Source organism: Chelonia mydas, chromosome 18 (genome assembly GCF_015237465.2).
Source record: "Chelonia mydas isolate rCheMyd1 chromosome 18, rCheMyd1.pri.v2, whole genome shotgun sequence".
In the NCBI taxonomy this organism is placed as follows: Eukaryota; Metazoa; Chordata; order Testudines; family Cheloniidae; genus Chelonia; species Chelonia mydas.
In genome coordinates this window covers 17,450,341-17,467,473 of record NC_051258.2, presented here as the reverse complement: position 1 = coordinate 17,467,473, position 17,133 = coordinate 17,450,341, and the positions used below count along the sequence as shown (strand labels likewise).

The 17,133-nt window shown below is 37.5% G+C and overlaps 1 protein-coding gene across 7 annotated transcripts in view; it reads right to left on the bottom strand.

Annotated features, from left to right (window-relative positions):
* PRKCZ (protein kinase C zeta) overlaps positions 1-17,133 on the bottom strand; it is a 152,881-nt gene that overhangs the window by 114,010 nt on the left and 21,738 nt on the right. For 4 of the 7 annotated variants that reach the window (XM_043531488.1, XM_037881435.2, XM_037881433.2 and 1 more), the window contains exons 4-5: positions 14,575-14,664; positions 12,838-12,888 (exon numbers count right to left, since the gene is read on the bottom strand). In XM_043531488.1, the coding sequence (XP_043387423.1) occupies positions 12,838-12,888; positions 14,575-14,664 (141 nt within the window). Of the gene's footprint in view, positions 1-4,369; positions 4,622-4,753; positions 5,051-7,802; positions 7,857-12,837; positions 12,889-14,574; positions 14,665-17,133 lie in introns of those variants that run through there. The other 3 variants (XM_027832350.3, XM_037881436.2, XM_043531490.1) reach the window with 3 other exon arrangements.

Here is a 17,133-nt window from a genome sequence, read left to right as displayed (position 1 = left end):
GGGGGGGGGGGGAGAAGAAAAAAGACTACAACTGGACTAGATGACCTCAAGGTCCCTTCCAGCCCTACGTTTCTATGATTATTTTGCTGCTCAAATGGGTGTTATGTTGCCCACGTACATAAAACTTGCAGTGTGATATAGCTGCAAAGAAGATCAATGCAAGTTCTTGTCAGGTAACTCATGTAATCTGAATACAGGTTGCCTTGCACAACGGAAGAGATTCTGTAATAACTCACCTTACTGTTAGTACACCAATAGGCAGGAAAAGCTACTTTTAAAGGACTTAGTTGAAATTAAAACTAACTTTGTACAGGTTTCAGAGTAACAGCCGTGTTAGTCTGTATTCGCAAAAAGAAAAGGAGTACTTGTGGCATCTTAGAGACTAACCAATTTATTTGAGCATAAGCTTTTGTGAGCTACAGCTCACTTCATCGGATGTACTAACTTTGTACAGGCATTCAGCTATTATATTTTTATCAGGATTTCTGTTCTCATTTCAGACACCGGACTAGAAACATTCAATCTTTGACCTGCACTCTAACTTAAACTAAACGGCTCACAAAATACCTCAGCATGTAACTGGATTCTGATTTTTTAAAAACAAGGAAAACTTAAAAATATTAAACTGAAATTATCAATTTGTATTAGGGCAGAGTTCTAGAAACTGTACACGACTTTCTGAAGTAATATTTGTGTGGAGTCAAGAACTTGAGAGCACTAAAATTTAGCTCTGACAGTCTCCCTCTGCGGCCTCAAACTATCTCAGTTTCCTCATCTCTGAAAAGGGGATATATTTATCTACTTCAAAAGTATATCATGAGAATTAGCTAATATTTGTAAAGTGATTTGAAGAGGAAAAACTCTATTAAAGCCCTACACATCCAAATGGCAGTTAAATCTCTTCTATAACAGCTAAGATATTTTACAAGCTTATTCAACATAGCCATAGAGTGTTTTGGACGAAGTGGTTGATGTGATGATACATAGTTTCTAACAGCAAATTTAATACCACCACCCACTTAAGTTTTTATGATATTGGAGGAGTATCAAACCCTAACCTAAGAGAGTGATCTGTCAAGTCGTCTTTCTGATGGTTTCTCAGACTTGCTTACAGCCTAGCTTATGGAATCTTGTGTAACTTTTTTTATCTACTTTGTGGAACAGAAGGTGTAGAAATTAGCATGTTTTTCCCCCTCATATTAAAATTATGAATCAATCTGAAGATCTAAAATAAATTATAGTTGTAAATTATGTTTAAGACAGTGTTTCCCATACTTTTGAAAGATGATCCCCCTTCCACCGAAGTTCACAAAAAATGAAACCAGTAGCACCATCCCAGCAACCTCACCATATGCTACTAGAGACCTAGATCTCTTAATCTGCACATATTCTGTGCTCCCTATCCACCTCCCACATACACTTTGGAAACATTGCATAGAGATTCATAATGTGACCCTTCCTCTCCATTAAAGCATTTAAGAAAGAACAGTGAAGTAGTTAACAGTATTTCATTTAAAGTCTCATCACTCATCCGGGAGCTTGAAATAAATGGGGAAGTTCACACCTCTCAGAGATATTGTTTCAGGCTCCCTGAAAAATCAACTGGACATCTCTGCAGCACTTGCTTCACATTTTGAAGATTTTCTTCACAACCACAAACAGCTAGTGACTTTTTAAAATGGAAGCTGAAAATCTGGAGAACAAAGATTTGTCTGTACCTGCCCCAATCCCCATTAGTGAAAGGGCATAAATCAATTGTCTCAAAGTGTGGGTCAAGAACACTGCACCATTATTATATTATATTCTTGTTTATGATTTGCTTAGTGGTGACTATGAGCTCAGCATTGTACAAACACAGATAAAGAGGGCTGTACTAAACTCTTGTAGTATTATCATTACACTTCTCTTTATCCCCAGCTAACAATTCAAACAAACATTTATGGATGTGAAGTATTAGTGCTGGAATCTGAGAGACCTGAAATCAGGTACTTCTCTAGTCAAACCCAGGCTTCTCAGTATTTCAACTCCCTTCCCTCCCAATAACTAACCAAGAAAAAGGAGTTAACTCCTAGACTAAAATAAACATTTCTCATCTGTTAAACATGTATATTTGCCAGACTTAACTATTTTAGAGCAACACCTCCATACTTCTGAATTGCTCACTGATTTAACAAGCCTACAATTAGTTTCCTTCTGAAGGATTAAATGCTATACAAGTCTCAGTTGGCAGCAAATTCTTTAATGGTCAGTCATTTGCAGCAAACTCAATCTTCAGCTTCACTTCTGCAATCGTCTCTATTTCCAATTAGCCAGACCTAGAATCCCAATTTTTTTTATACACAGATGCATACATGTACAGAGAGCAATGTAACATTGGCCTTCGTGCTTGGAAGACCCTATTCATCTTATCCAGAGGCCTTTGGATATTCCTGTGGCTTAATATAAAAAGTTATCAAGATCTAAAACATGTAATGGAGCAGCTGGTTTTAAAAAAGACCTTCGGACAAACAAGATATCCTTTAACAACTAACTTTGAAATTGTCATTTGGAGGGCTGATTATACAAATCTTGTTATAGACACTAACACAAAACAAAAAAATGCTTTAATAGGTCTAACAGATTTGTAATTATCTGTTGGGGCCAGTGAGTCACCCAACAAATACTCACTACTGTGATCAACTTTGTCAATAACTCCTTCCAGCCAAAATGAACGTCTAGATTTAAGAGACTGCTATCTACCTTTAGGGATAGAGTGGTTTTGGAAGGACAAGTGATAAGATGGGGAAATTGAATTGAGAGAGATTTAGGAGGGAGAAGATTTTTAAAGCCAAGTGACACTTCGCTATGTAGCTATTGTTTATATCTTAAGTTATTAGAGAGAGACAGAGAAAATGAGAAAGAAGCCAAGTCACCCAGTTGAGCCCTTAAACTAGTTTCACTGAAGCTTCCCTTATTCAAAATACTTTTTTGTTTATAACTTATGGACTGAAATGAACACATCTTGTAAGTATCTAGCATTATAAACTAAAGAAAAGAGCAAAAATCAAAATAAAATACGAGCTTTGAAATCTCACACCTACATAGTCATTAAAAAGCCCGAAGCCATTGGGTCTTTCAGTTTTAATAAAAAACAAAGCAAATTTTGGAATTAAGTAATTCTAACCAAATAAATAATGGACTTAAACCACAATTCTTGTTCTTAAAGTTTACCACCCCTTCGGCAATCTATATTTTAATTTCTCATAATCTACATGAACTGTATGCAATAAAAAGCACGTGGTACACATTAGCAGGATGGAGGCAGAGATTTCAGACATTCTTGAGAAACTATGACACAGCTCTTTTAAAATCCTGAGCAATTTTTAAACAAGAAAAACAGTTTAGTTTTCCCCTTCTGCCATTTCAACCAATAAAGAGCTTTTTTTATTAAATTAGTTTCAAAACAGATGAATTACCCAGTGCAATCCAAGCTATGTCTTCAGAGTTGTCTCTATGGTCGCAATAGTTCCTTTCTTCATTGGGGGATGGGATTGGTTCACGTGCTCTGAATAACCTAATCATTTCTGCCAATACAGTAACAAATGAAGGGAAAAACCTGTCCTTGTGAGCTAGCACAATATTTACAGGCCACACAACTGTCACAACAAACCTTTTACAGCTATTTTGTTGTGCTAGGCAGAACATACAGCAAAATTATATGTTCAGATCTAAAATAAATTCACAAGCCAAGATACTAATTAGATTAATAAAATACCTCATTTAACCTTAAGACACAATGGGAGGGGGAGGGGGGGAGGAGTAACTAAATCAAAAGCTAACACCAAAAAAATTGAACCAAAAAAACCAAAAACCAAAACCCCAAAACATCCATGACAATCTAGTCTTTTTTAAAAAAAGGGAGGGGGGAAGTTCAGCAAAGATCACCATCGATATTCAGTAACAAACACTATCAATGTGCTATCATGTTAATGCCATAAGCACCAACATACTACTGTATAAAAATGCTATATCATATGAAAAGCTTTAATCAAAGTGAATTGTCCCTTTCATTGCTCTATTGAGAGAAAAAACAATGGCAAGTGAAATCATTAAAATCCATTAGTATTAACTATCCAACATCAAGATACATTTTTTATCATTAAACAGAATATTGATTTATTTATATGTAGCAATGCAGAACAAAAAGTGTACCAGCACATTTCTTCCCGTAACATTACGCAGAACACTAATTCAAAACAAATATTTCATTATTCAACAATTAAAGCAATTCACTTCACTGCAAAATGAAAAAAGGCCTCTGCTAATTTAAAGATTTACATCTTCAGAGCATCGTTTTCAGTCTTATAACAAATAGGCCCTAAACACATACCGTCAGGTTTTTTTGGATACATTTCCTTCATTAATCTCCCTTATTTTCAGCAGCATCACTCATTCTGCATACTCCTATCGTCTGTTCTCCTAAAATTGATCACCCAAAAAATCCAAGTCTTTTCACTCCAATTTTGTCAACATTTCTCAGAGCTCTTTCAGCCACATCCCTACACATGCAGAGGCACCAGTAATATCTGTATTTGTAACAATCTATGGTTGCAAAGGAGGACTGTAGGAAAAGCAACTACATGATAACCAAAATGCTGACTTCTATTATCTACTGCACCACATGCACACACATACTGCACCAATGGCTTCAATTCATAACAGCAATAGCAATGAAGGTACATAAAATCTATAAAAAAAGACGTGCATTACTCACTGGGTTTTATTCTTTTGCTTCCTCAGCATGTAATTCTTTATGCTTTACAATGCAGTAGATTTGAAATGAAACAATTCCCCTTTCCCTTTTTTCCCACTGATGCTGCTGTTAGAATACCACTAGACACCAGGACAATAGGCAGGATCAGCCTGAACATTAAGAGCAAATATTTAATGGAAGACTGGTTATCCTGTTCTCTCCCTTTCACATCTCTGCCTCATGTATCCAGGCACGGGTGGTACTGGCTCCCTTGGGAGGCTGAGCTAGCAGCTGAGGCACAAACTAAAACATGGCATGGACATTAAGGAGCTGATGTCACCAAAAAAAAAAAAAAAACCACACACACCCCCCACCACCCACACCACACACAAAAAAAAAAAAACAGCCCCATATATTTCTGCAGTACAACTCAACTCTGACAAAGAGCTCTCTGGAAGATACAAATGAATAAGAAAACAGTGGCAGCAAAACACACTTGTGTTATACAACACAAAGGAATACCAAAAATGAAAACAGTGCCAAAAAAAAAAAAAAAAGCCTGACTCGGTGCAGACAAAAAAATGGGACCACAGAGTGATAAGAATGCCACTCAAATCTCATTTTGCATCAAGACAGCAGCAAGTCTATAGCTTGCGGGCAAAAACAAACACCCACAAATTTTATAACAATGTTTAACATCAAATCTGAAAGAAGAGGTGACTTACCAAAAAAATTAAAATACATGTAAAATTTTGAAGACTGGTCTAATATATACAGCTCTGGAATGTTATTAAAAATGGGAGTGTTTTTTGAAGTAAGGAAATCAGTATCTGAGGCTCCAGGCCAATAGATGCTAGTAATACCTAGGGAAGGACAGGTTACATTCAGTATCTGGAAAGAGATACAAGCTGTTTTAGACATTCTGCCACTTCACCCATGTAGCAGCACTGCCATTCTGATTCATGTGAAATTGAGTAACTGTCCTGGTGAGGGTAAAAGGTATCATGGTAACAGCAGCGGTACATAGGGAGTAAAGAAGTCAGGTCTGCAGGAAAATCCCAAAAGACAGTGTGGATGGGTCATTATAAGTTCAGGAGCTAGAGAACCGTGTGTATCCTATTTTACATTAGGATGCTGCTGCCTGGAAAAAGATGGCTTCTTCAAACACACACAGAAGAGAAACCTTTGATTAATATTCCCCCCCCCCCCAAAAAAACCAAAACCAAAAAACTGATTGTTCTTCAAATGCAGGGTAAAATAGAATTCAATAACTTTTTCCTGAACACTACTTGAATTGCAGTTTGAAGAAAGGGATGCAAACAGCACTGAGTTTTTAAGTCACATTCTTTATTTAAAGTTTTGCTCACTGAGACAACCTTTAGTACATCCCATCTTTTCAGGAGTTCCAGGTAGACTGCAATCATACTATTCTATTTCAACATACCGTATACCACCGCGACATGAATACAAAACACTCTAAATAAAAAATATTTTCTGCCATCTTTAGAGGTAGTTGTAGAGGGCAAAAAAAATTTAAACAAAACAAAAATCACAGCATATAAAAAGCCACTTCAAAATATTACAGAACACTATAAATAGGTACTTCATAACCTAATATCAATGACAGAGCAAAGCACTAAAAGTTAGATTGATTTGGAGATTCAACTGATTGTTCTTCATATGCTCCATTCCAAAGTGTCCATAGTTTTGTACAAATTGTAAAACACACAATTTGTACTGACAGATTGATAATAAGTGGGTAGCCTATTTTAATTTAGTGGAGAATTAAATTTTTTCACTTGTCCGTGCAAATAATTTGAGACAAACCTAAAAAAAATCTTTATTTATATAGTTCAATTTAAATAGGATATGCTGTAAATACCAAAAATGTTTTTTAAAATGAATATAAAGAATACCATAAAGATATATTGTAAGATAATAAAAGATAAACAAAACAAAAAATGGAAACAATTCAAATACTTAAAAATCTTGTAACTTTCTACTCCAACATTACTGCATGCAAAATGTGGTATGAGCAAAGCTAGCAGGCAAATGTAAACTCATATTTTACTATGGATTTTGTGAAGTATATTTTAAGTTAAACTTAAAATACTCTTCAGAGTAACCCACTTTCACCTCATATCCTTTAAATAATCAAAATCCACCAACATCAATAGCACTTTGGGTGTAATTATATAATGACGATTCTAGCTGTATTCATGCAGCTAACAAGCAATACTGAACACATCATCAATTTATGCTAAATTAATTAGTGTTGATACAATCTAATAGCTCAACACCATAACAATATGGAAACGGTCAAAACTAGTTCACAATACCAGGTGTCCACTCAGGTCCCATAACTGCAAGAGACAATGTGTACAAAATTCATTCATTACACCTTTAGAAACCTGATTGCAAATCCCTTACCAAGCACATCCTACTAAACAGGCTTTTCAAACAAAGTATGATTCAACAAGATTACTAAAACAGCACAAGAATGAGCATTCTACATACCAACAGGGAAACGGGTCAACTGAATTATGGATCTCTACAGATTAATATAGTTTATAATATGGAGCAGTACAATCAGGACAGCTATGAGTTAATGTCCTAAAATATCCAAATTATTTTAACTGAGATCATGTTAAATTGGAACACATCTCTAACATGCCATTTAATATTTGCACATACTTTGTTCACTTCCACTTTCTCCCTAAAGGTGTTCCAACATCATCAGATTAAACCAATGCTCTTTTTACAGTTTATATTAAATTAACAACCCAATACTACTGTGATTTAGAAGAACCCCTAGAAACTCAAAGCCTCAAATTACATTTGGGAGGGATGAGGTGAATCAAGGGATGTCACTGGTCTGAGACAAGTGGTGACCAAAAGTTACCATCTATTGGATGTTCAATGGCCGAACATAATGAGTTGATGGTGTCAAGTCAAATTTCGTAGAAAAAGGTGTCCACATCACAAAAAACATGAACCCAACTGACACTGTCCAAAGCCTACAATGGAGGCCAAGGACTGAATAGACATGAAAAGTGAACAGTCTTCTCACCTCTAGAGGTCACGCCTCCAAGACAGAGTTAGCTTGCAGGAGGGAAGCTTCAACAACCACGCCCACACTCTCACCCGTTCTGTGGACAGAAGATTTCAGTCATCTTTCAGTCACACTCAAGGGCAAAGTGCAGCCCTCCTCTTCCATGATCCAATGAACCCTTTGCTAGTGTAAGTGATGTGCCGTTACATACGGCAGAAGAAACAAGGCATGAGCAGCCAAGAGGTATTGGGTAGAAGACAGTCGAGACTGCTCCAGCCCACGGACTCGAGCAGCCTCTGTGAAGGTCCAGCAGCCTTTGGAGATTGGAAGAATTCTTCTCTCTAGCATTAGCTCAGTGCCTCACCTGGCTTACTCAGGCCAGGGATTGAGCAGCACTGGATTTGAACCTAAATTGATTCACAACAGTAATCTCTTCAGCCTATTCTTCTGAGTCACAACAATCAAGGAAATAAGCTTATGGTATGTTGAAAATAATTTTAAAAAACCAAAGGAAAAAATGGTAGTAGGCAATTCTTCTCTGAAAAGTTAACTGTAGAAATGGAATTGTGATTGCTCATACTGTGTTTCAGTGACTAGGTCAAATTTGCTCAGCTTACAAGTGTATTTTTTTTTTCCAGCATTGCAAACTTATGTCTATGCAGCAGCCGGGAAGATCAATTCCCAGCTCAGGTAGATATACACTCTAGATCGCGTGCTAAAAACAGTGTGGCCACAACAGCACAAGCAGCACTTCAGGCAAGACACCTGAGTACAATCCCACCTGACCTCCTGCATACATATCTGGGCAGCTAGCCAGAGACCCATACTGCTGTAGCCACACTGACTTTCAGAGTGCTAGCTTGCATGAATCTAGCACATGTCTGTCTGCTGGAGCTAGGAATCCCATCTCACAGCTTCTGTGCAAACATTCTGCCTGGGGTGGGAGGGATAGCTCAGTGGTTTGAGCATTGGCCTGCTAAACCCAGGGTTGTGAGCTCAATCCTTGAGGGGGCCATTTAGGGATCTGGGGCCAAAATTGGGGATTGGTCCTGCTTTGAGCAAGGGATTGGACTAGATGACCTCCTGAGGTCCCTTCCAACCCTGATATTCTATGATACCATTAGTCTAGGATCTGAAAATCAAGCTAGGTTCTTTCAGGTTGACACAAAGATTATGTAATCAAAATTTAGTTAAAATTGATGATGTGCCAGCAAGAACAGAATCCAGCTCACACTCATATTTTAACTGGATCTGCAGTGCTAACGGCAGATAGAAAGTAAAGTGACTGAATAGACACAAGGAACATATCTATTGAGAAAGAGTGCAATTTTTAACTTAGTTGTATGTAGTGTAGTTGTAACCATGTCAGTCCCAGGATTAGAAGAACTCTGAAGAAGAGCTCTGTATGGCTCAAAAGCTTGTCTCACCAACAGAAATTGGTCCAATCAAAGGTATTACCTCACCCACCTTCTCTCTAGTTTTTACATAGTGACTTTTCAGATCAGAATCAGGACTTTACATTTGTTTAAAATTCTCCCCTGATGTTTCTCTCTTTAGGTAACTGTCTCTTCCCCAGGTTAGTTAAGGTAACAGCTTACTTTGTGTTATCATACTTTAGGGGCAAACAATCTTATTTGGGATTAGTGCTAATCTGGATTGGTACAATTTGGAATTTCTTCTTAACTGTGCTCAACATAATATATTTCACAAATAACTTTCATGCTGAATTTGAAAAAACTTAATGATCTTCCGGAACTATCAAAAACTCAAAGCAGCTCAGTAGGTTCCAGTTGATGGGCTGTACTAATAGAACCATGACTTGTCAGTAATTAATTTTCAGGACACCTGATGGTACACAAATCAGTGGTCTATGAAAAAGGAAAGCACTTTAGAAATATCTAACTTTGAATTAATCCAGACTGAGTATTGGTTTTCGAGGGCTGATGAAGGGGAACTGAAGCAGAAAAAGGGAAGTGACTTGCTCAAGGTCACAGAGCAGTCCAGTAGTAGAACTGGGAAACAGCCCCAACATTCCTAAATCCCAGCTCTTAGTCCATGCTGCCCTTGGCTTTTCTGTACTGAGGCTCTGAGTGCATATTTTGCAAAAGATTATTAAAAAAATGATTGCATGAAAAAATTCCTATATCACTTGAAGAGGCCTTCATGTATGTCAACTGAGGGGATTTACTTATTTTGGGGTCTGTTCCAAAACCTAGAGAAGCCAATGGAAGTCTTTCCACTGATTTCAGTGGACTTCAGCTCTGGCCACAATTGGCTTCATATGTCAATTATATTCCTGTTCCTTGGTTTCTTTACAATAACATCTATCAAACTACTGGAATTAGTAGTCTTTAATTTCAGTGTCCTCTGTTTGCAGTGAACTTGATTGTTTTTTGGGTAATGTGCAGTACAAATCTCTGCATAGTTCTGTAATTTCAGCCGGCTCTTTATTGGAATTCTTCTATCGCAATGTGTAAATACAAGGGATGTCCATTAGTTCACTAATCACATTGTTAATGTCTTCCAATTTTTAATCCTACCCAAGACTGAAAAACATTCTTAGGTGATGAAAGAGCCCTGACTGAATGGTCCAGACAGGTCTGACTTTGCTTGTTTTACCAATAATTGTATAGTAACAAACCAAATAATAAAAATCAACTATTGGCTGCTCGTTCAGAGATGACTGCTTCAACTGGGGATGAATAGTCTGGGGATTGATAGTGGAAGACAGCAATACTTACCTAAATCTCTGGTGCCAAATTCTGCCCTGGTTGGTAATGGTAGAATGCCAGAGCCATTCAACAGCTGTCTAATCAGCAAAACAATCCATCACTGGCCCATCTGAATGCAGTCTCCGAGGTCAAGGATTGCATGGACATGGATACTAATCTGCAGACCTTAAATGGTCACTACTAAAATAAGTTTGAGGCAAAGCAGCAAGGAAATGCAAACAAGCTTTAACTACCACTGCATATGCTGCACTATAGATAACAGATTCAGTTTCCAGCGGTGTATGTAAACGACACCTTTCATGAGCACCAGGTTCAATTTAGGAAAGAACTGCTAAACTCAGATGTCAGAATAAATAGTATTTAAATTATACAACTTGCAGCAAGAATATATCTTGGGCTACAAGCACATTATCTGGAGTGGTCAGATGATGTTTTCACCTAATAAAAGTTCTGGTCATATTACCCATTTTCAACAACTGGCAAATCTAAAATAGACATGACATTAAGTTAAAATGCCCATGGAATTTCAACACACTGTTCAACATGAACACACATCTAGCACTTCAAGATTTTCAAGGGAAAATGCAGGCCTCATTTTCTCGCACCGCCAGCAGAGTGCATTACATGATACAGTGAAAGTCTGTTGACTATTTCATCAGTGAAACGGGAGAGAAACCAAACGAGAATTAAATCTCCATAGATACGCAGGAGAAAAAACCCCACACAACTAAGAAAAATAGATCAGGTATGATGTCTTCACTATCTGGGAATGAGTGCCTTATAACTATTGAGACAGAATTCTTCTCACATAGACCATTCCACTGCATCCCAAAAAGGGACACTCAAGACCATCTAGCAATCTGGATGTTTTACACATTTAAAGTGATTTAGGTTTTCTGAAACCTAAAGAAAGTGTCTAAAAGAAAACTATTTTTTTTTGGTACCACCAGAAATGTACAAAACATGTCCTATATATAACTTGAAGATTCTTCCGTATTGTAACTTACCCAAAGTTTCTTATTCTTATTGTCAGAACCTTGTTGTAATTCAGATAGAGCTAATAAAGACAACACCCATCCAAACATCTGACTTTTACAAGGCCATCTTTGATCCACTGCAGCTCAACAATTAAGAAATCTACTCTACCTTGCTCCATTTTCTACAGCCCAATGGAAAGTAAGACTAGATCAAGATGGTTCTCAAAAAACAGGCCCATATTTTAAATCCTGTATTTATATATGGGAGAACAAAATTGTCCACATTATCTTAATTATATGCAACTGGCAAAAAGTATCACATTTATGTGCACTGCCATGCTTTTTTGCATGAATCAGAATATTGCTTTATATTCCTAGACTGTGAAGCAAGTGAGTCAAAATAGCATAATTCTACCTTCCCAAAAGTTTTTGTTACTTGACTTATTCTGTCAATTTGCTTTTACAAAAGCAATGTTTAGGAATATTCTTCTCTAATGTATTAGTTATCTACAATGGTAGTCATTAGTGGTGGTCATTCAACAATAGTTAATTCACAGTGGTACCTGAGAAACAGCATTATGCCTGTATACTTAAAGAAAATAACTGCAGCACCTTAGATAAAGATTTGAAAGATGACAAATATCCTGTAAATATTTAATTGAAGATAGCTCTGCTTGCTACCCTCCACTCATACAGTCTAGCACATTTGGTATTTATTAGCAGCACACACAAAATATTTCTGAAAAATAATCTATTCAGAATCAATCCCTGCTATCAAAGCTACAAACCTTGCACTTGTAGATAAGACTAAAACTTTGACCTATAATTACCAGTCATTTGTAATTGCCTTTAGATCTTATGAAGATGCACGGTTTGACTGCAAACAGGAGTGCCAACTGTATAGGGTGACCAGACAGCAAGCGTGAAAAATTGGGACGGGGGGGGGGGGGGGGGGGGGGGGGGGGGGGAGAAGGTGTTAATAAGAGCCTATATAAGAAAAAGCCCCAAATATCAGGACTGTCCCTATAAAATCGGGACATCTGGTCGCACTAAACTCTACCAGTATGTCAGTCTATTTGATTGTTAAACCACTTGGTTGTACTTATTGAGTTTTAAACTATGTCAGTTACTGGAAACCAGTACTAACTCTTGTTAGCATTAAAATGCCACCAGATGCTTGCTCCTTATTTTTTATATTCTAAACAATCCTTACACAGGAAAAAGGTAAACGTATAACTAATTATATATCATAAGCTACTTCAAGTAAGCAAACATCTCTTACACATATAAATCAAAAATTAAGACAATAAGATAAAGAGCAAAGCCAAAAGACATAGTACTCACTGTCTTCTCCTGGACATGGCATGCCTGGTTTCTCTGGAATGCTGGGGAAAACTAAAACAAAAACAGACACTTATTATTGAAGTAATAAATTACTTTATCTAAAACAATTTTTGGAAGGTTCGATTTTTTTCAGTTCTGCTCTGAGAAACAACTGGTTAAACCAGCTTCTTATGCCACGATCATAGAATCAATTACTCTAGCAACACCACAGTATGCTGTACATAGGGCCTGACTTAAAGCCCACTGAATCACTGGAAAGTCTCCCATTGACTTCAATGGACTCTGGATCAAATCCCTACACAGCATCTTTTGTTTATGGATAGCAAAGAAGTATATAAACGTGAATTAATCCATTCAACACCCTTATGAGATGAAGATGTATTATCTCTGTTTTATAGTTTGAACATAAACACAGCAAACTAGTGATATGCCCCAGGTTGAACAGGAAGCCTGTAGGAGAGCTAGAAACAGAACCCAGATTTCCCAGCTTCCAGCACTGTGCTTTCACCATTGCTCCAAGGTCCTCTTCACTACAATGAAGACCATGAAGCACATACTTAAAAAGCCCAAAAGAGAGGAGGAAGATAATGTAGCTGACATGAGACTCCTGAAAAAACGGAACATAGAAAAATACATGGTTTACATTAGGAATGTACCAATAAAATTCAGTTTATAATCATTTCTGTTGCATTATTCATTTACATAACATGTGCATTAGCCATTCATATAAGGTGTAGATCTACTTGAAAAACTGAAGTTATCAAAAGCTTCTATAATTGGTTCTTAAAAATGGAAGCACAAGTATTTTCTTAAAAATAAAAATTGAAATAGAGACCTAATGTCAAAATTACCATTTGCCTAGATAGTCTATTTTAGCATTTATGACTATTTATATATATATTATAGCTTTGTTATCTCTAATGTGACTGAACTCAGCCCTTTGTACTGGTATCTTCCTCTCCAGCAAGCTTGTAAACAGATATTTCATGTGGGGTTATGAAGACACAAAAATCAGCAATGCAAACTCGCTAATCCAGAAACAAACTAACTTGCCCAAATACTTTTTTAAAGTGTATCATGAAGCATGCTACTCAAGCAGACTCCCTAAACCTGCAATCAGGTCCACATAGGCAGACTCCTGCACCTGTACAGAGTCCCTCCTGCTTCCATGGAGTTCCACAGAGAATAGGAAAACATCTGTGCAGATCTGATTGCAGGTCTGCAGGGCTAAGAAGCAAATTCAGAAATAAAGCCACCAGTTAAATCCCTCTAAATTCCCGCAGCTCCCATTGGCTGGGAACAGTGAACCGTGGCCACAGGGAGCTGATGGGCTCCATGCCTGCAGACTCTCCAGGTAAACAAAACGTCCTGACCCCGCCAGCAGCTTACCCTGACGAGTCAGGAGCCAAAGTTTGCCAACCCCTGAAACACAGGGTCGACTTATGAAAGGGTCATACAGTTTCTACTATTTTTACCTATCCATCTTGGGGGAGTCTGCTTATAAACGAACGAGTATATACAGTAGATTACAAATTTACAAAGGATACCACCCAATGTGACTCAGAACATGAAACGACTGCAAGAGTGACCAGAAGTCAGGCCAAAGAATATTTAATTTAACACATGTCCATGCAGTGTTGAAGCTCAGCGAGTATTTATATTGCACAGGGCTCCTGAACTGCTTTATTCCTCCTCACAAGAAATTTAGATAAGGTTCTAAAATTGCAGAGTACTTGCCATGAATAATGAGTCCTTCATCTCTATGATGACAATACAAACGGAAGGCTTCTTCCAGTTCCATCTGAGATGAGATGGTACATGGATCACCTAGCAAAGGGAACAAAAATACGCAACCAAATTTATGACTATGGTATATTAAGTTTAGGATTTAAACTGGTTACCTGAGAAAATTCAAGCAAAGTTATCATATTATCCTAATAATTTTATTAAGGCCAAACATACAGTAACATGAAACTTGTCTTTTTTACTTTACATTCTTAACCAAACTGAAAAGATTAAAGACAAAAACATACAAGGAGTTATGAGACGGTTCTCTTAGGTTGGTACACGTGACAGAAAATTAATTTAAACAAGCTGACTAACTTCCACGGGGCTGGAGATGGGATCCAAGGACCAGGTTCATTATATCTGAAGGTTTGTTATTACGAAGGCTCGTTATAGTGAGGGTGTACTGTAGTAAACATTATAGTAGCATCCAAAAGCCAAAATCAGGACAGGGTACCACTTGTGCTAGACACTGAACGAGTATAGAGAGGTAATCCCTACCCAAAGTGCTTACAATCTAAAGGAAGACAGACAAAGGGTAGAGGAGGGGAATACATATGTGAATACAGTTAAGAATCAGCACAATTAGTTACTGTATTGCGGGGGGGGGGGGGGGGGGAGGCTGTGTGAATTTTTTGTAATTAGGATTAGAGATCAGGAATAGAAAAGGGGGGAAGGGAAGAGTCACACCTGCTTGGCCATGGTCAGCAGATTGGACGTTGCAGGCAACACAGAGTGTCTTATGGAGCAATTTAAGGGAGGTTAAGGTAGTGACTGTTCAGCTTCTATGAGGGAGTTTTTTCTGTGCATAAAGTTTAAGGGAGAAGCTGTGTGATGGATAGTGAAGGCTGGGAATGCTGACAAAGCAAAAGCAAGAGTCCACTTTAAGAAACGTTACTAGATCAGTCAGGCAGGACAGGAATAAGTTATGAAGAGCTTTAAAAGGGAAAGTCAAGAAGCCATTTGAAGTTCTCTGACCTGCTCTACCAAACTGATTAGAAAAGAATGAAATATTAATGTCAGAGGGGTGGGAAAGAATGGGACAAATTTTTTTGCAACAGCATCACATTGCTGACTCTCATTCAATTTGTGATTCACTACTACCCCAGACCCTTTTCAGCAGTACTACCAACTAGCCAATTATTCCCCATTTTCTAGTGGGCATTTGTTTTTCCTTCCTAAGTGAAGTATTTTGCACTTGTCTTCACTGAATTTCATCCAAATTTATTTCAGACCAATTCTCCAAGTTCAATTTGAATTCTAATCCTGTCCTCCAAAATTCTTGCAATCCCTCCCAGATTGGTGTCATCTGGAAATTTTTTTTAGTGTACACACCCACTCTATTATCCATGTCATTAACGAAAATATTGACTAGTACCAGTTACAGAAATGACCCCTGTGGTGCACCACTAGATATATTCCTCAGTTTGACAGTGAACCCTTTAAGTAGTTTTGCTAGAGGCAAAGCTCATTATCCACTAAATCACCAAGCAATTCTCTGTTTACCTTACTTTAGAAGAGCATCAGTCAGAGGCATTTAAAATTACATGTAACAAAAACGTAAATGCACACAGTGTGCAAAAGTACAATAGCTAATATAATCTGTGAAGACTGAGGCTGCCAAAACAGCAGGCTGGCTGAATCTAAGAAGAAAGAGTTTACAACTTGGAAGCAGACATTTGAAATGAGATTTGTACAATTGAGATACAAATTCAATTCAAGATTACAAGAGGAATATGCTCATTAGTACAGCACCCGAAATAGTAGAAATCCATGCTCTTTTAAATTAAAGTAAACCTCAAAAAACAAAAAAGCCACCAAACATATGAGACAGAAAAACACTGTCACTATATCTCTCTCTCTCCCTCCCTCCATCCCTTCTTAGGGTCCACCAAAACATGCACGAGTTACTTCCTCTAATTGAAAGGATCCTGCTTTTTATTAGTAATTAAAATGTCCAAGTTGTAGAGTACATTATTCTCCATACACCTCTCCTGATTGAACTGTTTCATATTAGAGATTATTTACTGAAGTGAAATTGCGGGCAGGGGAAACAAATATCAGCGTAGCTTGCTCCAGCTTCCTCAGGATTAGGAATGAAAAGAAAAACAGATTAATTCGAAATATTTTCACTAGATCAGCTCAATCTTAAAAAAAAAAAAAAAAAAAAAAAAACACACACATGCAACTTTGACTTTAGGATGCCCTTCTCCGTAGTAGCAGAATTTGAAAATTCCACTCCACTACTGGGCCACAGTGAACTTTTCCTGGCAAACGGAAAGCCAGAACCACTCATTACTGCAGAAACAGAGGTCTTTTTAAAAAAAAAGTTTCTAGCTCTTAGGATTACAAGGATAACCTTTAAAACGTGAACAAATATAATGAAGTTTGCATGCAGTTCTAATGTCCCCGCCACAATTAAAAGTTTGGCGAGCAGCAAAGGTCAACGAGACCACACAGTTACATGGCAGCTATTCAGAAACCAGCGGGCAGCGAAGCTGTCAAGAATTA